Source organism: Salmo salar, chromosome ssa14, assembly GCF_905237065.1.
Source record: "Salmo salar chromosome ssa14, Ssal_v3.1, whole genome shotgun sequence".
Classification (NCBI taxonomy): domain Eukaryota; kingdom Metazoa; phylum Chordata; class Actinopteri; order Salmoniformes; family Salmonidae; genus Salmo; species Salmo salar.
Genome location: NC_059455.1, coordinates 28,847,124 through 28,870,610, shown reverse-complemented (window position 1 = coordinate 28,870,610; position 23,487 = coordinate 28,847,124). Strand labels below are relative to the sequence as shown.

Sequence of the window (23,487 nt, the reverse complement as noted above, 5' to 3'; positions counted from 1 at the left end):
GCCCGTCTGCCCGGATCAGCCGGAGTGGCCCGCCTGTCCGGATCTGCCATCGCCGCCCGCAAGCCGGGCGTAGCCATCGCCGCCCGCCAGCCGGGCGCAGCAAGAGCCGCCCGCCAGCCAGCCAGGCGCAGCCAGGGGCGTCCGCCAGCCGGGCGCAACAAGGGTCGCCCGCCAGCCGGGCGAAGCCAGGGTCGCCCACCAGACCTTCGGCGCGGCCAGGTGCGCCACCTAAGAGGGCGACGCCAAGGGTGGGGCAGAGGCTACATCCCGCACCTGGGGGGGGGGTACTGTAACGCCCTGGCCATAGAGAGGGGTTTTTTGTTCTTTATTTTGGTTAGGCCAGGGCGTTCTATGTTCTGTTTCTATGTGTTTGTATTTCTTTGTGTTGGGCCGTGTGTGGCTCCCAAATCAGGCACAGCTGAAGTTCGTTGTTGTTGATTGGGAGTCACACATAAGTGCATGTTTTTCCGTTGGGGTTTTGTGTGTAATTGTTTCTGTTCAGTGTGTTAGCTGTCAGTACTGTTTGGCTGTCGGTTTTTTCTTGTTTTGTAGTTGTATAGTGTTCTTTCTTAATGAAATTATGATGCACACTAACTCCGCTGCAACTTGGTCTTCTTCCGACGACAGCCGTTACAAGAGGATAAGTTCATTAGAGTTACCAGCCTCAGAAATTGCACGGAGTTCAAGAAACAGACAAGTGAATCAGGCCTTCATAGTCGAATTGCTGCAAAGAAACCACTACTCAGTCCAAATTTCCAATTTTTGGTTCCAACTGCCATGTCTTTGTGAGATGCAGAGTAGGTGAACGGATGATCTCCGCATGTGCGGGTCCCACCGTGAAGCATGGAGGAATAGGTGTGATTGTGCTTTGCTGGTGACATTGTCAGTGATTTATTTTGAATTCAAGGCACACTTAACCAGCATGGCTACCACAGCATTCTGCAGCGATACGCCATCCAATCTGGTTTGCGCTTAGTGGGACTATCATTTGTTTTTCAACAGGACAATGACCCAACACACCTCCAGGCTGTGTGAGGGCTATTTGACCAAGAAGGAGAGTGATGGAGTGCAATCACCCAACCTCAACCCAATTGAGATGGCTTTGGATGAGTTGGACCGCAGAGTGAAGGAAAAGCCGTCAACAAGTGCTCAGCATATGTGGGAATTCCTTCAAGACTACTGGAAAAGCATTCCAGGTGAAGCTGGTTGAGCGAATGCTAGGAGTGTGCAAAGCTGTCATCAAGGCAAAGCGTGGCTACTTTGAAGAATCTCAAATATATAATATATTTCGATTTGTTTAACACTTTTTTGGTTACTACATTATTCTTTATGTGTTATTTCATAGTTTTGATGTCTTCACTATTATTCTACAATGTAGAAAATAGCAAAAATATAGAAAAACCCTGGAATGAGTAAGTGTGTTCAAACTTTTGATTTGTACTGTACGTACAGTCACGTTATGAGTTGTCCCTGAACCACGAAGCTATTCCCTTTCCACTGTAAGTCACATGAATCACACTTTAGCCTTAACAACTCACCTGCACACTATGTTCACCTTAACACTAATCATTATTCATCTACACATCGACACAGACGTCTACTCTAAACCAACTCAATATACAGATATAGGATCTTAATTTCATCCAGTTTGCTTCAGCAGGAAAATCCTCATTCAGCAACAGGAAATGTGAATTATTATGTAGATTATAATTAATGGACATTTCTGTAGGGGTTGATACATTTTTTGGGGGGCAAATCAAGTCTGAAATTTCAAAGTGGAAATTACAAAGTTTAGAAGCCTTCTTAAAGCTCAAATACACTACACGTTTGCATTTCCTGCTGTGCAGGAAAATTCTCAGCAACAAGAGTGATCAAATTAAGGTTCTACATCTGTATATGTCCTTCATGTAAATAAGCAAAACACAGCATGTTTCTGCACTGTGCTGTGTGTCAGTCTGGATGTTCCACTGTATGTACCGGATATGCGCAGACAGGTACAAGTCTCTGAAATCGGATGGAAAATGCGATGCCTCGGGGCAGGCACACTTGTTCCTCTCTTGGAAATTCCAGGGCCCTCCTCCCCGTGCTGCGCTAACCTCTTTACGTGCCCCCTGGCTGCTCCAGGTACATATCTTAACGTTATTCACACTCTACTGACAGCCAGACCGCACTCACTTACTCCAGGTAGAAACAAAATGGTGGACCACAGTTCCAGAGCCAATGAACTGCACTGCATGCTTATTCTTGAGTCAACAACATTCACAAGTTCAACAACTGAGAAGACACGGCCAAGTTTGGTGAAATGAAGAAATACAAAACATTTGTGGTTTTAGTAAGTGCGTAAGATTAAATCTGTACATTTGAATAGTTATCTGCAAGATACTGTACATATCACTAATAGAGGGAAACGAACAAAGTGAGATAATGAAATTAGCTGGTTTCAGATTACAGACCAAAATACTGTGAATGGCTAAGGTCCAAAGCTGGTGGGAGACGTAGGCTACTTTTCAGTCACTGATAAGCACTGAACGCTCCTAGGATTCTTTGGCACAGTGTTTCAGAATCAACGTCTATGTCCATGAACAAGGGCATAATAGACCAAAATAATATCCAGACTTCCAGAGAGAAATATTTGGCATCTGAACTAAAGATAAGCCAATGTTTTTTTGTGGAAAACTATTGCAATGTTCAAAACATACAATAATAAGTAAGTAAGATAGAATATTCCTCCACTTCTGTTTTTTTATTATTTTATATAGATAACATGCAAGGGGACCTGCTGACACCGACAGCTGAATATTCCCTTTATCATGAAGACACTGTTTTCTGAAAGCAAGAAACATCAAGCTGGTGTTTCTACTGATAAAAGCAGCTTCAGTGAGCAAATGACAAGTAGGGCCTGAGAACGTGTGAGGAACTTTCAAAGACATTCCATGACAGCAGTATAGTGTCCCACATGTATGAATGTTCTAGAGATGTGTGAGCCTAGATCTACAGAGCTGATGACAGCCCTCTCTCTCCGTCTGATTCCGGAGTGAGATAGCTGTACACAGACAAGCCTCGACAATGGCCTCTGACTCAAAAACAAGCTGAAAACATCTGAAAAGCTGTCAGGAACCCTGCTATTTACACTGGCAAACAGCCCTCCAGGTGGGAGAGAGAGCAAAAGTGCGTTTTGGTAAAGTTAACACTATGTTGTAAGAGAAGGGAGGATTTCATGTTGATGTTCTCCCAGAACAGATGCATTATAAAATCTGACTGTCTCATTGATTTCCTACCACCACCATTTTTCATGAAGCTTTGCTATTTGCAGAGGTTGCGTCACATTTCCACCACCAGCGCTAACATTACCACCAGTACTATTATTGAATCACCATTATCGTTTATTTCCTTGTGTCGCAAATCACACTCTGTACGGCAATATTTTTCGTCAATTGGACAACGCTTTGAGGAAATTTGCAACACAAACAAACATGGAAGAGAGTGAACGTGACACAGAGAATGGAGACACGGAGTTCGTACCTAAAGGAGGGGCAACTTTGGTCGCATGGACGTGGTTTGAGTATAAAAAGTCTGACACGGACCAGAAAACCGTCCACTGAAAAATATGCTGCAGGCCGGTCCTGACAACAGGCTCAAACACCACTTACCTATTTTACCACCTATGCAAAAATCATGTGAAACGGTACAGAGAGAGTCTGCGGATGAGACCCCAAAAAAGTACAGTCGAATGCTCAAAACAACCCCCCGACTCAGACGTTGCAAGAGGCTTTTTCCCGCGGCATACCGTATGGCAAAGAATCACCAAGATGGAAGGAGATAACAGCTGCCGTTACAACTTACATCTGCAAAGACATGGCCCCAATTTACACGGTCCAGAAACTGGGATTTCGTGAGTTGGTGCTAACACTCGACCCAAGGTACCAAATGCAAATTGATATGTGACACGTATTAATGCCAAAATAACATGCAAAACAGGCAAGCCCCCCCCCCAAAAAAAATATATTTTAGGCCTATATTTATTTTGTTTGCAACTATAGTTGAAGTTTTCTATTTACCTTTTTAGATTTTATACATTCATATTTTACATTTTGTTACATGCTTAATTGAAAATTTACACACGTTCTAAATAAAATAAATAATCGAATATGAGTAAGTACCTTTTTATTTGTTGAGTATAATTCAAAATGTAATTAGAAAGAGGCCTTTACATGTGGTCATTTTATATAAACTATTTATAAATTGAATTTACAGAAAATGTGCTATATCGTGATATGTATCATTATCGGGATATGAAATGACCTTTATCGGGATATGATATTTTGGCCATATCACCCAGCTCTAACCACCACCATTCCTATCACCACACCACCACCACCACCACACCCAGAGCTTGCTGTCTGTCTTACCTGACTGCTGTGTGCTTTGCAGTGGGGCTGTACTGTTATCCATGAGTCTGTGACTGACTCCATTGGGGCAGCCTGTTGAGGTGGTGGTGGTGGTGGTGGCAGAGCCATTCACGTGCGTCCCTGTACCTCCGTTCCTCTTGACCGAGCTGGAGCGTGTGGGGACCGGCATGAACGTGGGGTCCAGGTCCATAATCAACTGGTTGAGCTGGTCGATGGAGTTATCAATGTCCACGGTCAAAGAGTTGAACTCCTCGTCTCGCTTGTTCTTGTTGACGACCGCAGGAGACTGCTCACTGTGAGTTTCTGGCAGGGCCATCACCGTTCTCTGGACAGCAGTGTCCATCCTCAGCACGGAGCTTTGTTGTGGCACTGTAGGGGCTGGTGGTTTGGGTGGGCTTCCCTCCTGCTGCTTGTTGTTCCCTGGGTACCTCTCTCTTTCCTCACCCTCCTCGGCCTGCAGGTAGGCATATTGATGGGCTGCTACCATCTGCTGCTGGCGCACCCAGGTGTGTGTGGAGTAGCTGCCCTGTAGGTAGACCTGCTGCTTGGGCATGGGAACAGTGCTGGCTGGGGTGGAGGCAGAGATCGAAGCACTCCTTTGGCCCAGACAGCCCCTCCGGGCCTCAGCGTAGGCCCTCTCGTACTCCTCCATGGCTGCAGGGGCTGGGTGGTGGTGCTGGTGTTGGAGCTCCTCTCCCCCGGGGCTGCCAAAGCCATCCGACAGCAGGGAATTCTGGCTGCTCTTGTGGCAGGACGATGACAGGGTTCCCAGGCTGTCCACACTGTGCAGGTCGTGACCCGACAGGAGGACCAGGTCATCCAGGATGTCCGTTTCCCTCTCCCTGGGGGGCCGCGGGTCTCCGACGACATGCACCTGGACTTGGACCAGTCTCTGGAAGGCCACCCCTCCTGGCCCTCCACCTCCGCACTCAGACATCTCCTCGACCTCTCGGGAGGGTTCCTCCAGGCCAAACCCACTCAGCAGGCGCTTCAGCTGGGCCTTTTCCTGGCGGCTGGGGCCCTGCTGGGACCTGGTGCTGGTGGTGATAGGAGCTGGGGGTCGGTCGGTCCACAGGGAGGTGCTGGACAGGCCTGAGTCGCTGCTGGCTGACAGGGCGTGGTCGCTGTGGTCGGGGCTGCTGGTGATAGAGGTGGCTCGGTGGGCTCCACGGCCCAGGGTCATGTTGGTGGATCCTCCCCCGTTAGCGCTCCTCTTGGACAGGGCTGCTTTGTCCTGGGCCAGGCCCTGAGAGCGAGGCACTGGAACGACAAGAGATGGAGCGTCTTCAAACGGTCAGCTGGTACGGAGACACACACACAGACATGACCACACATGGACACACACACATACAGGTGGATGACCACAAAGACGCTCACATGACCACAAAGACGATCACGTTCTCACATACACAAATAAGTTCTCACATTCACAATCACATGGAATGAACAACAAGTACAGCTCGCTGATAAAAACAAACAGGGATACACAAACTCACCTTTTGACACACAAACATTCAAATGAACACACACATTAACTCAAAAGTATGCCACATTTTCAGAGCTGGTGGACAATGAGTAGGCTACAGGTTGTAAGAACAACAAAGCAAGGGAATTATCAGCACTTCAACTGCACATGACAAGAGTGTTCTCCTAGACAACAGTGCAGCACAGAATAGTTTCCCCTCAATCTCAAACCAAAACAACACAAACTAATCACAAAATCTAACCATTCTGATTAAATAAAACCACAAAAGTATCACCAACCAACAATGATTTAGGCTACAGTTGATCCCACTCCAAGAACTCCCAAGTTCTAACCATCAGCCACATTATTTAGCGAGTGAATTTTTTTTAATAAAGCACCTATAACTCTCATTCGTACATTGTGCTGTACGGTGTTCCTCATGTTCAGGTGATATAACTAACTGGTCTCTCTATGTGCTGATATAGGAGAGACAAAGTGATGTTTAGTCCCCAGCCAGTCAGTCAGTCACAGTGTTTGATCTCTGCATTCCTCACTGTGGGGTGATTTACCAACCCGTCCCTACTACCCTTTGACCCTCCAACATATGTCTAAACAGCCCAGTTAAACCCTCGGCAGAAAAATACAACCACAGTCAGAGATCAAAACAGCACAGTCAAATTCATCACTCTCGCTCATTCCTCGAATAGGTTACTGAAGAAAAAATGAAAGAGTTCTAGCTAGCTAACAAGACAAGCAACCGGTACTTACAGAATGCAGTTCAATGCATTAGACGTGTTCCATGTGCAAACAAAGGCTGTGTTGAAGTCCTGGGTAAAAGCGCCATTCCACAATCAGTGTCACTCTCCTCTAGCTCAACAAAGGAGAGTTAGCAACATGACCCTGGTGCCTCTGTCTCAATCTGGTGCGTTAAGTACTTTCCTTTCAGTCAAGCCAACAGGGCTGTTGTAGGATCTGAATACCAGACACGCATGATAAAAGATACCCTCCTCCTCTACCCTGCCTTATGCTGGTTTCCCCCCTACACTGCTACACACACACACACACACACACACACACACACACACACACACACACACACACACACACACACACACACACACACACACACACACACACACACACACACACACACACACACACACACACACACACACACAGGGTTCTCTTGAACTCACATCCGGCTCTCTAAAGCAAGTCTCAGGCCTCCTCAGCAGGCTACATTCCAGGTCAGAACAGAACTTCTAGGAGTATTCCAACAGATCCCTCTACAGCATTCCAACTGGCAAAGGTAGTAACAATTCTGAAGACAGATGTCTCCCTCCTCTCTCTCCCTCTGGTGCCTCAGTATGTTACCCTCCCACTTCTCTCCCCCTTTCTTCCTCTTCCCTCAAGGCCCCCCTTCTTCTTCAAAATAGAATGCAGCCACAGCTCTTACCTTCTCCTTGACCGGCTGCAGGTAAATAAGTGCACGCACTAGACAACCACCATCTCCCGCATAACAAAATTGAGAAATAGAGGGAAGATATGGAGAGCGGGAGGGGATAAATAAGGACTGTGATGTTTAGCAAACAGATAGTAGGCTCCCACACACACATACTAGTCCTGCTAGCAGTGAGAAGGAAGGTGAGAGTATTTGCACTCCACACAGGGGGGACCTTGAGGAATGTAAACAAGTGGGGAGGGGCCATGGGGTGGGGCCTGTGGGTGGGGGAGGGCCCGGTGCTGAGCTGAGCTGTAACCCGAACTCGAGCCCGGCTGCATCAGGGGACTACCCTGCTGGGAGGGAGGAAGAGGGTATGAGAGAGCGAGAGAGACCATATTAGAGACCCATATTTCCCTCAGATTACAGATTCACAAAGATTTTGAAAACAAACTCAATTTTGATAAACTCCCATATCTACTGGGTTAAATACCACGGTGTGCCAAGAGTTGTGACTTGTTGCCATAAGAAAAGGGCAACCAGTGAAGAACAAACACCATTGTAAATACAACCCATATTTACATTTATTTATTTTCCCTTTTGTACTTTACTATGTGCACATCGTTACAACACTGTATATAGACATATTATGACATTTGAAAATGTCTTTATTCTTTTGGAACTTCTTTGAGTGTAATGTTTACTGTAAATTGTTATTATTTATTTCCCTTTTGTTTATTATCTATTTCCTCTTGCTTTGGCAATGTTAACATATGTTTCCCATGCCATTAAAGCACTTGAATTGAATTGAGAAAGAGAGAGAGAGAAGCAGTGAGGATTGAAAACAACATTTCTTCTCCTCTCCTCCTTCCCGCTTTCTTTCACACTATAAAGAGCGACTTCATTAGAGCGAGCCTGCCTTCTAGTTGTGCCCTCTGCTGGTTTTTTGAAACCTACCCAGATAGCCAGGTTGTTTTTTCTCTCGCTCTGTTGTATTATGAAATGACATGCCTGCCATCCGCGCTGCGTACACCAGCGTGGAAACAGATGTGTCCGAACCTCAATTATGGGGTTCAACAATTGTTTCTACTGATTTTGTCTATCATAAGACACACACTGGCATGGCTGAGGTCCATGGGTGGTTAACCAAGTATGGTCCCATCTGGTGGTCTTCATCTTTGACCCATTTCATCTATCCTAGAACTTCAAGTTTCAAGTTTTTATTGTCACTTGCACTAGTACAGTGAAATGCCTTTATTTCTTGCTAAAAAGAGCACCACCGCTAACTAGCTAGCCATTTCACATCGGTTACACTCACCCACCTTTTGACCTCCTCCTTTTCCGCAGCAACCAGTGATCCTGGTCAACAGCATCAATGTAACAGTATAGCTTCCGTCCCTCTCATCACCCCTAACTGGGCTCGAACCAGGGACCTTTTGCACACATAAACAACCGCCTCCCACGCAGCATCGTTACCTATAGCTCCACAAAAGCCTCGGCTTTTCAAGGTCTCAGAGCGAGTGACGTCACCGTTTGAAACGCTGTTAGCGCATCCCGCTAACTAGCTTTGCCATTTCACATTCGGTTACACATGCGTGGTGCATGTTATGTGTGTGTGTGAGCGCGTGCGTGTGTGTGTGCATGTGTGTAAAGGGGTGGGGAGGAATGGAGGCATTGATCAAACAACTTTTGGTTAGAAATTGTACATTTTCTTAGGTTATTATGGTGTTATAAAACACTCTTCACACTCAACAAGCATTAGGGCAAATGGGAATGTAGCTGCAAAACTGTTGATCTGACGCCAACTATTCTTAACCCCCAGAGGGATTGTTGTTGCTACACCTTTGAAATTACCCTACTCTTACTCTGCTCTGTTCACATTACTGTTATTACCATCTGCCATCCCTCCTCCTCCTCTCCTACTGTATGACAGGCCTGTGAGTCATGACCATCATCATCCTCATTTCTATCCCTCCTGGCCGGGCCCTGGCCTAGCTGCCGTTAAAGGGAAGGTTGCACAATATATTTCCACAAATTGAACAACGCAGATGGATTAAATTCCATCTAAACGGTCTTTAAGCAACAGTGTATAAGAAAACTATGTTATGCACTTCTATTTTTGCAATTTGAATTACATTGATCAACAACTCATATACCAACAATCAATTGCGGCTTTGATGTCAAGAAGGGAACGGCCTGATGGTAGCGGCAGTGCACTAGAACCACTGTTTACCGGCATGCATGTTTGCCGAAATGTGAGACGTTTGGCCGCTTTGTGAGGAGGGTAACCCCTGGTGCTTCAGTAATTTTGATGGCTACCAATGGTGGAAGAGTGGATTCACCATGAAGCTGATGCTAAAAAACGGTACTGTGCTCACAGTCAATGTTGCTTCAAGTCCACTGACACCACCGGTGCTACTGCAGCATAACGACGGGTGGCTTCAATGATTGATGTGAATCTGGTAAGTACAGTTGAAGTCGGAAGTTTACATACACTTAGGTTGGAGTCATTAAAACTCGTTTTTTCTACCACTACACAAAATTCTTGTTAACAAACTATCATTTTGGCAAGTCGGTTAGGACATCTACTTTGTGCATGACAGAAGTAATTTTTCCAATAATTGTTTACAGGCAGATTATTTCACTTATAATTCACTGTATCACAATACCAGTGAGTCAGAAGTTTACATACACTAAGTTGACTGTGCCTTTCTTTAAACAGCTTGGAAAATTCCCGAAAATGATGGCATGGCTTTAGAAGCTTCTGAGAGGCTAATTGACATCATTTGAGTCAATTAGAGGTGTAACTGTGGATGTATTTCAAGGCCTACCTTCAAACTCAGTGCCTCTTTGCTTGACATCATGGGAAAATCAAAATAAATCAGCCAAGACCTCAGATTTTTTTTTTGTAGACCTCGACAAGTCTGGTTCATCCTTGGGAGCAATTTCCAAACGACTGAAGGTGCCAGGTACATCTGTACAAACAATAGTACGCAAGTAGAGACCACGCAGCCGTCATACCACTCAGGAAGGACAAACGTTCTGTCTCCTAGAGATGAACGTACTTTGGTGCGAAAAGTGCAAATCAATCCGAGAACAACAGCAAAGGACCTTGTGAAGATGCTGGAGGAAACGGGTACAAAAGTATCTATATCCACAGTAAAATGAGTCCTTGGTCGCTTGGTCGCAAATGGTCTTCCAAATGGACAATGACCCCAAGCATATTTCCAAAGTTGTGGCAAAATGGCTTAAGGACAACAAAGTCAAGGTATTGGAGTTGCCATCACAAAGCCCTGACCTCAAGCCTATAGAACATTTGTGGGCAGAACTAAAAAAGCGTGTGCGAGCAAGGAGGCCAACAAACCTGACTCAATTACACCAGCTCTGGCAGGAGGAATGGGCCAAAATTCACCCAACTTATTGTGGGAAGCTTGAGGGAGGCTACTCAAAATGTTTGACCCAAGTTAAACAATTTAAAGGCAATGCTACCAAATACTAATTGAGTGTATGTAAACTTCTGACCCACTGGGAATGTGATGAAATAAATAAAAGCTGAAATAATTCATTCTCTCTACTATTATTCTGACATTTCACATTCTTAAAATAAAGTGGTGAACCTAACTGACCTAAGACAGGGAATTTTGACTAGGATTAAATGTCAGAAATTGTGAAAAACTGAGTTTATATATATTTGACTAAGGTGTACGTAAGCTTCCGACCTTAACTTTAGGTACTAAAATGCCCAAAGAGTTTTGTCATGTTATATTGCTAGTAGATAATGAAAAACCAAGATAGCCAACTATATACAGTGCATCCGGAAAGCATTCAGACCCCTTACCTTTTTCCACATTTGTTACGTTACAGCATTTTGTTACGTTGCAGCCTTATGGACATGATTTGGAAAGGCACACACCTGTCTGTATAAGGTCCCACAATTGACAGTGCATGTCAGAGCAAAAACCAAGCCATGAGGTTGAAGGAAGTGTCCGTAGAACTTAGAGACAAGATTGTGAAAAGGCACAGATATGGGGAAGGGTACCAACAAAAATTCTGCAGCATTGAAGGTCCCCAAGAAAACAGTGGACTACATCATTCTTAAATGGAATAAGTTTCGAACCACCCAGAGTCTTCCTAGAGCTAGCCACCCGGCCAAACTGAGCAATCGGGGGAGAAGGGCCTTGGTCAGGGTGACCAAGAACCCTGCCCAGAACCTGATGGTCACACTGACAGAGCTCCAGATTTCCTCTGTGGAGATGGGAGAACCTTCCAGATGGACAACCCTCTCTGCAGCACTCCACCAATCAGGCCTTTATGGTAGAGTGGCCAGACGGAAGCCCCTCTACAGTAAAAGGCACATGACAGCCTGCTTGGAGTTTGCCAAAAGGCACCTAAAGGACTCTCAGACCATGAGAAACAAGATTCTCTGGTCTGATGAAACCAAGATTGAACTCTTTGGCCTGAATGCCAAGCGTCACGTCTGGAGGAAACCTGGCACCATCTCTACGGTGAAGCATGGTGGTGGCAGCATCATGCTGTGGGGATTTATTTCAGCGGCAGAGACTGGGAGATTAGTCAGGATCGAGGGAAAGATGAACGGAGCAAAGTACAGAGATCCTTGATGAAAACCTGCTACAGAGCGCTCAGGACCTCAGACTGGGGTGAAGGTTCACCTTCCAACAGGACAATGACCCTAAGTAAACAGCCAATACAACGCAGGAGTGGCTTCGGGACAGGTCTCTGAATGTCCTTGAGTGGCCTAGCCAGAGCCCGGACTTGAACCCGATCGAACATCTCTGGAGAGACCTGAAAACAGCTGTCCAGCAACGCTCCCCCATCCAACCTGACAGAGCTTGAGAGGATCTGCAGAGGAGAATGGGAGAAACTCACCAAATACAGGTGTGCCAAGCTTGTAGCGTCATACCCAAGAAGACTCAAGGCTGTAATCGCTGCCAAAGGTGCTTCAACAAAGTACTGAGTGAAGGGTCGGAATACTTGTGTAAATTTCATATTTCCAGTTTTTTTTATACATTTGCTAAATTATATAAAAAACGTTTTTGATTTGTAATTGTGCAGTATTGTGTGTAGATTTCTGAGGGATTTAAAAAAATAATGTTTTTAATAAAAAGTCAAGGGGTCTAAATACTTTCCGAATGCACTGTAAGTGCACCTGGCCATGCAGAACGAACTGTCCCACTCACACAGATCTAGCATGGTGTTTTTGGGATGGAAGCTAGCTAGAAAGCAAGCTACAGCAACTCCATCAACAGAATACTGTTTTAAATTGTAAATTGTAAAATACCAATCGGATTAATGTAATTCTTTATTTCAAGGTATGTCTTTATTTTTGTTAAACTGACTGATCTTTACTGTCCGATATAACTTGCAGGATATCATGGTAGCCAATGTTTGAGTAGCACTCAGGTTAGCGTGTGGCTAGCTATAGCTACCATCGGCCAACAACAGAGTTTTAGCCAGTTTGGCTATAGACTTTCAATGTCTAATATCTAACAGTAGGAGAAATGCTGATGTGCTGAACTGCTAATAAGTGATGTGTTTCAAGGCTGCTAGTGGTTAGCTAGTGGTTAGCTAGTAGGGGTAAGCCAGGAGTGTAAAAGGGCTATGATAAAAGCCTGCTAGCTGTATGTGTTTCAAAAAAAATTCTACAGAATAAATAAATCACAGGATATGGTCAGATGTTCCCTTTATTCAGAGTGCCACAATATTTTTTCAAAAACAATAGTAGGACTCTGCATGATGTGGGTCTTTACCGTCTTATGTGGACAGGTTCGCCCTGCTCCTCTCGTGCTCCTCTTTATGTCACATTTCTGAAAATGTTTCTTTCATGACTTCAGTCAAATTCTGATAAAATATAAATTTCTCCCAAATTGCAAATGTAAAGTGATATGTCATATTGGGACATTTAGTTGGAAGGATGAAGCAAATCAGAATGTTTAATTAACAGCAACCTAATTCTGCAATCTTCCCTTTAAGGCTTCCGTTTGGTGCCCAGCCAGACAGCCCTCAGCTAAAACATTCCTCATTAATCCAGCTAGCCTGGTAAATGGCTCTGCTCTGACTCACTGACTCACTCACCGGGAGCTAGAGGCAGAAACAGAGTTGAGAGAGAAGGGAGCCCTCAGTACTGGAGAAGTCTACTGTGGTCTAGGCTTTATCTGTGAATAGGCTCAAAGGCGGTTGTTGACACACCTGGTAATGATTACAGGGACACCCCCTGATTCATGTACACGGGAAGTGAGTTTCTAAAAAACAAAACAAACACTGGCTGGATTTGTTTCTGTTGATGGACAGGACATTTACCCAGGAAAGAGTAGTTCAGTTTCCAGTAAGTTGTGTGAGGTAAAGTATTGTGTAAAAGAAAATCCTGGAAAGAAAATCCTGGTAAAGAAATCTAATTGATTGATACAATAACAACAGCTATATCAATCAAATCTAATTGATTGATACAATAACAACAGCTATATCAGCCAGAAGAGGACTGGCCACCCCTCATAGCCTGGTTCCTCTCTAGGTTTCTTCCTAGGTTTTGGCCTTTCTAGGGAGTTTTTCCTAGCCACCGTGCTTCTACACCTGCATTGCTTGCTGTTTGGGGTTTTAGCCTGGGTTTCTGTACAGCACTTTGAGATATCAGCTGATGTAAGAAGGGCTATATAAATACATTTGATTTGATTTGATCAATAAAGACTTTTTTTCTAAAGGACCTATTCTTATATCCCTCATTAAAGATCATTCCACCATGGTATACTCAAACACAATACTTAATTAGAAGATCAACCCAAATTTCAAATAGATTAGATTTAAAAAGCCATTGAGGTAAATGATGTTGCCTTTCCACATACATAACAACGAGGTGGTAAGCAGTCTTTAAAATGGCAAGAGTACTTCCTCCTTCCCTTAACCCACTGATTGTCAGCTAGTTAGAGGGACACTGGGAGCTGCCAATGGACTGTAGCTGCTGAATTCCTGTAGAGCTCCCAGTCTTTCCTCTCCAATCTAGAGTTTACATGAGAAAACAAGGCTGTAAATATTCCACAGGAAAGCCTCAAAGCAACACTTTTATTTTTTGTTTAGGTTGTTGCTGTATGCCTTTAATTCATATTTTAATTTAAAAAATGTGCTCTTTCATTACGCGCCCAGAGACTCTTGATCTAGCACTTCAAACATAAAAGTTGTGTAGTTGAGTTTCTCAAATAAAGCAATATAACAAATTGTCTTTATCATCAAATGGCTTCTATGGGTGTTATATATAAATGCTTATTGTGTAACGGGCCTGGGTGGATTCATGTTTTAATGCCACCATATCGCTCTATTCTGGGAGGTTGTTGTGAATTGCGCGGTTGAGAGGAGAGATTTGGCAGAGCAGCAACCACCACAGCTAGGAGGGGACGCCCTGACAGTGTGTGTGTGTGTGTGTGTGTGTGAGAGAGGGAGCACACCCGCGCCTGCGTGAGTGGGTTGGTTGAAGCATGCCTATTAATTTGATACAACAACAACAACAGAAATCTCTGGGGAACTACCCGTTCTCTCTATGACCCCTGGCTTGCTGTATGCCCTACGGTAGCAGCACTTTTCCATCGCTAGCAAATAACAACCCAAAAGACCTACAGAAACATCTCACTAGAATTGTCCTAACCCTAACCCAAGCTGAGATTGACATGGCCATTCTTAGCAGTATGAGAATCTCTGTGCCTTTGGTTCATCAAGAGGATATGCTATCCTTCATATCCTCTGTTCGCCATAGTAAATAAAAAAAAATCCATACGACTTGCCCTGGTGCAAATCTTTCTTATGAGTAATGGGTCCCACTGCCACATAAACTAGGCCAGGGACGACTGACTGTGTGTATGTTAATGTAATCATGCTGCGGTCCCTATATGATACAGTACAGAATGAGGTGGGCCAACCAGAGCATAGGACTATGAATCTGTCATGCTCTGCAGTACTGAGACTAGCATGACGTTTACAGGGTTGCTGAGAGATCTGTTTCACTGGAAAAAATACTGCAGTTATCACTTTCCACTGGGCACGGACTGGTTGAATCAACATTGTTTGCATGTAATTTCAAAGAAATAATGTTGAACCAATGTGGAATAGATGCTGAATTGACATCTGTGCCAAGTGGGTTGGCTCTCTCAGGAATGATCCATTCATTCATTTATAAAAAATAAGCACTGACTGAACCAGACGTGGTTTGATTGGTTTTACTGGGTGTACCTGTGTTGGTAAAACTGGAGCTTGGTTAAGGAGTTGTTCCTGACAGGGATAGCCTACATGTGGCTCAGAGATTTTACTGGGCAGAAAAAACGCCCTAGTAATGGCTCAATGGACAATGTAAGCAGATAAATTCCATTCACTCATAAAACTGACATGCTAAACTACTGACCCAGATATGGCTTGGTATCTGGATGAACTTGTTTGTTAGTTGTGGTGGATCATGTGATAGTAAGTTAGTAATAGTTAGTAATGGATCATGTGATAGTAAGACTGGAAGCTTTATCTTCCAGGAGAAATAAGTCAGAGTGGCTGCTGTTACCTTCCCCGTCATTGATGTTCTGGTAGGAGTCCCATCGTGTCAGAGGGTCGGCTGTGTTGTAGTCCACACTGACGTCTGCCCCGTTCTGCCAGCGCTCTGCACCTAGACCAATCAAAACCAAGCATTCACTCTGAGATGCTCTTATATGGTCCAATCAACAGCAAGGGATCAGTGGGGCAATCTTATAGGTTTAAACTTTTGAGGAACACTGTTGGAAAGAAGCTTTTTTTGTTTCTTTCCTAAAAGTGATTTGTGGCCGGAGTGTTTTCATCTTCCAACTGAGAGGTGAAGGAGTGTTACTTTTTACTAGTTGTGTAGACCACACATATGCTCGGACACATGTATGAGCTCACGCACGCACGCACGCACACACACACACACACACACACACACACACACACACACACACACACACACACACACACACACACACACACACACACACACACACACACACACACACACACACACACACACACACACACACACACACACACACACTCCCTACACTCCCTCCTGTGGGGCTGGGAGGCAGGGCATTCTATGCTCTTTTACCTATCTGTCAGTACACACTTCACACTACATTTCCCCTCTACGGAATTCCACATCCTCATCTCGGCAGGGGAAGGAGGGGGGATCGAGGGGGAAGCTAGGTCGGCTCCATGTGTCTGGAGGTTTTCAAACCCTCCTGTTTTTCTAACTGGGTTAAGGAGTTAGAAGAATACCTGGGATCTTCTCCGGGCCCTCAGAGAACACCAGCTCTACTTTCCCGTAATCAGGAAATCTAGGTTCTGCAGAGTCAACACAAAGGAATGTCGTGAGTGTGGCTGCGCTGGAACGCAACGGAAAGATGAATGATGCTGCATATGTGGTTTTTATAAAGGAAAATGAAGTCCAGCAGAGACATTCTCTAGGCCTTTCCAGGTGTGTTTGTGTGTGTGTGTGTGTATACCTTTATTGGCAGTCTCCATGTCCTCCTTCTCGAACATCAGGTTGTAGCCCTGCACTGCTCCCGTGTGGAACTGGAGCCGGAAGATGACCTCACGCTCCGAAGTGACATCACTCTTATGGTAACATTTCACCTGCAGGAACAGGGGAGACAGGGTGTAACAGAAGTTTGTGTGGGTATTCATGTGACCTTTATCAAGTCGCTTGTTGGCATCTGCTATGTTTCTTACCATTTTATATGTGTAAGTCTTCTGTTAATGTTATCTATCATGACTTCCATCATTCCTTTTGTATGGTATACCCAGTACATTCTGTAGGATATGTTATGTGATGCTATGAGAAGTTGTTCTTACCATTATGTCTCCCTTTAGCAGCTGAGCAGGTTCCAGACTGATGCATATCCTGTCTCTGTGTCCAGGCCCAATGTGACTGGATAATAGAGACAAACAACCAATCAGAGAGAACATTCTATGACCAATCACTGACACTCACAGAAAGTGAATTAGAACAACAACCAATTATGCTTCAAAGAAAATGGTATCACTTATTGTGAAACAAAATTGGAAAGAGGTTGTTAAATGTATGCTTACTAGACCCCTGAGGAGTAGACAGCTTGCATTCCCTGGTAGACTTTCAGATATGGGCGACACACTTATAAAAAGAGAAATAGAAAAGAGTGGAATTCAGCAGAAAGAGCGGGGACCAAAATGAACAAGTGTTATGATTAAGTGACCTTTTGAAATGACATTGTATCAATATACTGCATCATGAATTCATGAATGTTATGTTATACTGTATCATGTATTAATTAATTAATTCATGTTGGTATCAAGTGACAGTTAGTCATAATTTCTTAGATGTATTGCTAATAAAATGGCATAAACCCTTTCCCTCAAGCTTCTTGTGGGCTGTTACAGAGAACGCACAGGAAATCTGACCTGACAATTTGCGACTTGACAAATTGTGTCAGTCTCTCTAAGATGCTACTAGGCATATCTCTATGTAAGCGTCATGTGCGACATTGGCAGCCTCTCAAGCAACCTATAGGCATGTCACATGTAACATGATCTGTGTGTTTCCACTGTGGTCAACTACTGTTCTAACAGAGGTTTGTACCAGTAGTTCCATCCAGTGCTTCGTTTGTGAATTGGGAGGTGCTGGAAAAAAAAGTGAGCCGGGAGGGGGCTGACCTGGGGTGCTATTATAAATTCATCTTTAAAATAAAGCATTGCATGCATATCATCGCTTTTGCATGTTGGCATAGAGCAGTAGAGTAGAGGTGCTTGCAGAAGAGGGTCCGGGACAAATGTAGCCTTTTACATAATTCTACATAGTCTTAGATGACTGGAGACTTCAACATAATCTTTTTTCATACCTCACAAATTGAGAATCTGAGATCAATAAAAACGACCTCATCTTGAATCCATCAATAGCCTAGGCCTGTGTGTGTGGAGACACACATATTGTACAATATGAGGAGAAAATTATAGTGTAAAAAAGCTTTCCAGTTTCACTGACTCACCCAATGATGTGCAGCGTTATAAGCATTTCGCTACACTCGCAATAACATCTGCTAACCATGTGTATGTGACCAGTAACATTTGATTGGATTTGATTTGATTTGGGCTGACCAACCAGGGCCGCCCAACCAGTGCTCCCGCACATTGGCTAACCAGGCTATCTATCTTGCTGTGTCCCGCCACCTGCCACCCGTCAACCCCTCTTTTACGCTACTGCTACTCACTGGTCATCATATATGCATAGTCACTTTAACCATATCTACATGTACATACTACTTCAATCAGCCTGACTAACCGGTGTCAGTATGTAGCCTTGCTACTTTTATAGCCTCGCTACTGTATATAGCCTGTCTTTTTACTGTTGTTTTATTTCTTTACTTACCTATTGTTCACCTAATACCTTTTTTGCACTATTGGTTAGAGCCTGTAAGTAAGCATTTCACTGTAAGTTCTACACCTGTTGTATTTGGTGCACGTGACAAATAAACGTTGATTTGATTTGATTTGAGCTCACTCACCGGCGATGGCCGATGCGCTCATGCCAAAAGCCTATGTCTCTCTTGTTTTACTTTGTAAAACAATGCTGTTCGCTCAATAGGCCTATTTAAAAGTTGATCACATATTTGGTAGCCTACAGACAGATTAGTCTTCTCTTTTCAGCGGAATCCATTTGCTTTCAAACCTGTGTTTTCCCACAATGTTTGGCTATTTGAAATATTGCGAATAACCTGTTTTGGCTGCATGCTGTTCAGATTTGCTGCGCGTTCCAGACTGTAGGCATGCCTTGTGATTGGGCTACACACAATCTGCAACTAGGCTAAAAAAAAGTTTAAACGTTTTGATCTGTGGCTAAATTATAGGTCTATTCCTGGTGTGGTATTCAGAATGATTTCATTTCTTTCTAAACAGACAGCATTAATTATATAACTGGAAAATGTATTTAAATTTATCAGGGGTGCTGCGACACCTTCAGCACCCTTCCTCCAGCTACACTCAGAAAAAGGGTTCCAAAAGGGTTCTGCAGCCTTCCCCATAGGATAACCCTTTTGGTTGCAGGTAGAACTATTTTGGGTTCCATGTAGAACCCTCTTTGGAAAGGGTTCTACCTGGAACCAAAAGGGTTATACCTGGAACCAAAATGGGTTCTCCTATGGGGACAGTCGAAGAACCCTTTTTGGTACTATATAGCATATTTTTAGCTAAGAGTGTATGATTCTAAAGGAAATAAATGATGAAGTGCAACGCTGGAGAGATGAGAATTGCAGGCGCGTGTCTATCAGAGCAGAGAGAAGGAGAGATCACAGAAAGTGAATGTCATTCTAGTTCTGTGAGAGATACAGGTGTGCTTCTCTCTCACCACAGCAATGGTCTATACAGATTACGATGTTGCGCAAACCATAAACCCGGTACGGCCCAACACTAATCAATTCTTCGAAAATCAGGTACGTTTTCACATTATGTATTACGTTTTTTAGGTGGCAGGATAATTACAGAGAAGGCAAATTGAATTAACTCTGATTGATTTTAGTATAATTTTTTACATTGCAAACAGTGACAATTATTTTTCTTTCCAAGAGAGGAACTGATCCTGGAAAATGGGTTTCGGTACAAAACAGTCCAAACTTGAGAGGTGCCAGATCCTGTTCCGGCAGGATCCGGCTCACATTGTGGCACTGGTTCCATCTCAGGGAAGTCTTTGTTGTTTATTTGAAATGTGTAAAAAAAACAATTTGTTTATGTAAAGAAAATGGGTGTGGATTCCCTTACTACAGACCATCAAGAAGTTATTCTGTGGTGCGTATTTACATATGCGCATGTCTGTGTGAAAGGAGAGGTTCACTTAGCATGCAAGATCTCCGAGAAGCCCACTTCTTTCTAGATAGCCTCATAGGGATTTTATTGGTAGTTATTTGTCAGACTTTTAGCTTCTGCAGATGTAGGATCTTAACTTCAGCCAGTTTGCCACAGCAGGAAAATAATCCTGCAGCAACAGGAAATGTTAATTATTATGTGGATTATAATGAATGAACATTTTTGTAGGGGTTGATACATTTTTTTGTAAGGGAAAATCATGTCTTTAATGTCAAAGTAAAAATAACAAACTTCAGAAGCCTTTTTAAAACTCAGATACACTACAAGGTTCGAATGTCCTGCATTGTAGGAACGTTTTCTGTGACATAGTGATCAAATTAAGATCCTACATCTGTATTGACTGAGTGGAATATTTACATTTATTTCTTCTAGTGGGCCAATAGGTGAACAAAATTGTGTTTTCAGTTACCTCCTGCAGTGTTGAAGTTGGGTATCCGATGAAGAATGATGTAATGCAGGAACAGTGGAGAAGCATTCATTTTCATCGACCCACTCAGGAGACTGTTCAGGATCCAAACATACCTGGCATGAAAGAATAGAAGAGATATAGTAATCCACACAATAGCTAGCCAGATGATCCTCACTAACTAAACCCCTTTGCATATAGGTGGACAACAACAGATCACTTACAATACTGACATCAATGGATAAGTCCATCCGTGACAATTGCAACCCAGTTACTGAAGCACACATGGGAAAAGGACCGCTCTGAAATGCATTGAGCCTGTGTGTTTGTGATGGGGATATTCTTTATGAGGCGCCCACAGCGTGACTGAGTCACAGGGATTCAGTGTGATGCAGGAGGATTAGATTGCACCAGGTCACCACAGGATCCCATTCTGTTTCAATTACACACAATGGAGCGACTATCACAGGCCCTTTTCTATGGGAATGGACAAACAAGACCAAGACACGCAATAGGTTTTCTATTGGTCTTGGTGGGACTGGTACCTTAACTTGCCCTAACATGGGCAGAAAGGGGTGTGTATAGATCTGTGTGTGTTTGTTGTGTGTGTGTGTGTGTGTGTGTGTGTGTGTGTGTGTGTGTGTGTGTGTGTGTGTGTGTGTGTGTGTGTGTGTGTGTGTGTGTGTGTGTGTGTGTGTGTGTGTGTGTGTGTGTGCGTGCGTGCGCGTGTCTGTGCACGTGCGTGTGTGCACGTGTGTGTGTGCACGTGCGTGTGTGTGTGTGCGTGTAAAGGGGTGGGGAGGAATGGAGGCAGATGAAGGAGGGTGTGGGATAAGACCTTTACCTCACCATCCATCCATATCACACAATGAGCATTTCCTCAGTACTAGAGAGCAGATGAATATTGTGCCTGAGAAGAGGCCGTACCTTTTCTGAGAAGGTGTCATCAATGCTGAGACCTTGTCGTCATAGTACTTCCTCATTGCAAAGCGGTCCAGGGCCTGATCAGCACTATGTAAGACAGACACAGACATGGTTTAGGCTTAAACACTGACTTACCCTCCTCCTGTTTAGGCTTAAACACTGACTTACCCTACTGTTTAGGCTTAAGCACTGACAGAGTAAACACTCCTGACAATGACGGAAAGTAAGCTTTAGTTAAGACCTTAAGTTTTAAATAAGGGAACAGTGAACTAAACTGAACTGAGCGTAAGTCCTCAGCCTATACCAGAGACCCTCCTGGCTGACAGAGTGGAGGTACACACACTGTAAACAAACATTGGCACATATTCAATACATATTCTGTTTCTCTCTGACACCCACTCATGCACACACACACACATGCGCACACACACAAATGTGAGCATGCACACACTGACAAGCGATGAAGAGAGAAAGTAACCAGAGAGGATGACAATCCAGAGTAAACAAAAAGGAGAGGAGGAGAGGAGAAAGAGGTCAGAGTGTGTACACAGTTACTGCTGTAGCAACAGGCCTAAAACCAACAGGCACTGGAGGCTTTTCACTAGAGGTCTCTCTCTCCCTCTTTTTCTCTCTTCCTCATCTGTCTCTCCATCTCTCTCCCTCTCCAACCATATATTTCCCTCTAAATCTCCCTGCCTCTCTCTGCCTCTCTTCTTCTTCTTCCCCCTCACTTTCTTTCCTCCCCTCACTGTCCTCACTCTTTTTCTGTTCTACTCTCTCTCTCTCCCCTTCCCTCTTTATCAGTCTCTCTCTCCCCTCTCTCTCTCCCACGTTGATTGGCCTGCCCCAGCCTGGCCTGGGCCAATGTGTACCCATATCACATGGGGGCTGTTTGCAGAAAGGATCTCCATAAGACAAGACACACACAAACACACACACAGCACTTCCCTTCACCTTATAAACCACTTTCTCGCTAAACGTCTGCAGTCAGTGCTTGACTTTAGGGATTAGCTGAGTTGCAGCTGCTCTGAATATCCTTTCAGAGTGTAAATGACTTTCAACTTTGTTTGTGTAACTTTATCCACTTAGAGGAACTACATGTGCTTGAGGGGAAATGTTCTACTCAAGTGCCTTACTGAAAGTCATATTTAATTGCTAAATTAATTTCCAGGTCTATTCATTGAAACTTACATTGACCTTTGTGATAAACGGCAGTTCCTGTCATAAACTGACTGTCATGACTGTCTAGTATTGTCTATGTTGATGTAGAGTGTGTCATTCTGTATGCGTGATCCCACAACCATAAGTATTGATTGTTTGACTCACGTTCTGATTTACTGTGGAATTCAGTGAAAGGGCTGAGTGGGCCAGTAGTGGTCAGACAGTGAAATAGACTATCTTTGTTTCTAGGCCTATATGTATCTGAGACATTTGGTTGGAGTTGACAAGGAGTTTGGACCAAACATTCAATCAGTGCTACTCATTCTCTCCTGAGGTCAGATATTTTGGTTAGAGTGAAGTCATATTTCACAATGCTAAATCTCAATAAATGAAAATATTGATAAAAAGCTACATGAGATGCCATTTGTTGCAGCAGTTACCTGGCAGATATGTCAGTGAAATGCACAAACGATGAGATGACCACTCCAATTCTGTTTTTCCCACCCTGAAATACAAGACAGAGACAAGATGTCAAATGAATTCATATTTGTGTGCCAATGCTTAGGCATAATCATTTGCAACAGTAACAGGTAGTGTTATTAGATTAGAAATAAACAACAAATATTTTTTCAACTCCCCGGAAGCATTACCATGACCCCACTCGCCAACCGGTAGTACCTTCAGCTGAATGCTCCCTGTGTTGGAATGTTGTAGGCATACCCTAACTATAGAATGGTGTGGGCGTACCCCAACTATAGAATGGTGTGGGCACACCCCAACTATAGAATGG

At 43.9% G+C, this 23,487-nt stretch overlaps 1 protein-coding gene across 7 annotated transcripts in view; it reads right to left on the bottom strand.

Moving 5' to 3' along the window:
- The window catches only part of LOC106569166 (tensin-3), a 74,177-nt gene that overhangs the window by 40,983 nt on the left and 9,707 nt on the right, over positions 1 to 23,487 (bottom strand). For all 7 annotated transcript variants that reach the window (XM_045694168.1, XM_045694169.1, XM_014140218.2 and 4 more), the window contains 9 exons: positions 23,138 to 23,202; positions 21,540 to 21,623; positions 20,616 to 20,728; positions 17,405 to 17,465; positions 17,168 to 17,243; positions 16,819 to 16,948; positions 16,592 to 16,657; positions 15,867 to 15,968; positions 4,410 to 5,669 (listed from right to left, as the gene is read on the bottom strand). In XM_045694168.1, coding sequence (XP_045550124.1) covers positions 4,410 to 5,669; positions 15,867 to 15,968; positions 16,592 to 16,657; positions 16,819 to 16,948; positions 17,168 to 17,243; positions 17,405 to 17,465; positions 20,616 to 20,728; positions 21,540 to 21,623; positions 23,138 to 23,202 — 1,957 coding nt within the window. The remainder of the gene's footprint in view (positions 1 to 4,409; positions 5,670 to 15,866; positions 15,969 to 16,591; positions 16,658 to 16,818; positions 16,949 to 17,167; positions 17,244 to 17,404; positions 17,466 to 20,615; positions 20,729 to 21,539; positions 21,624 to 23,137; positions 23,203 to 23,487) is intronic.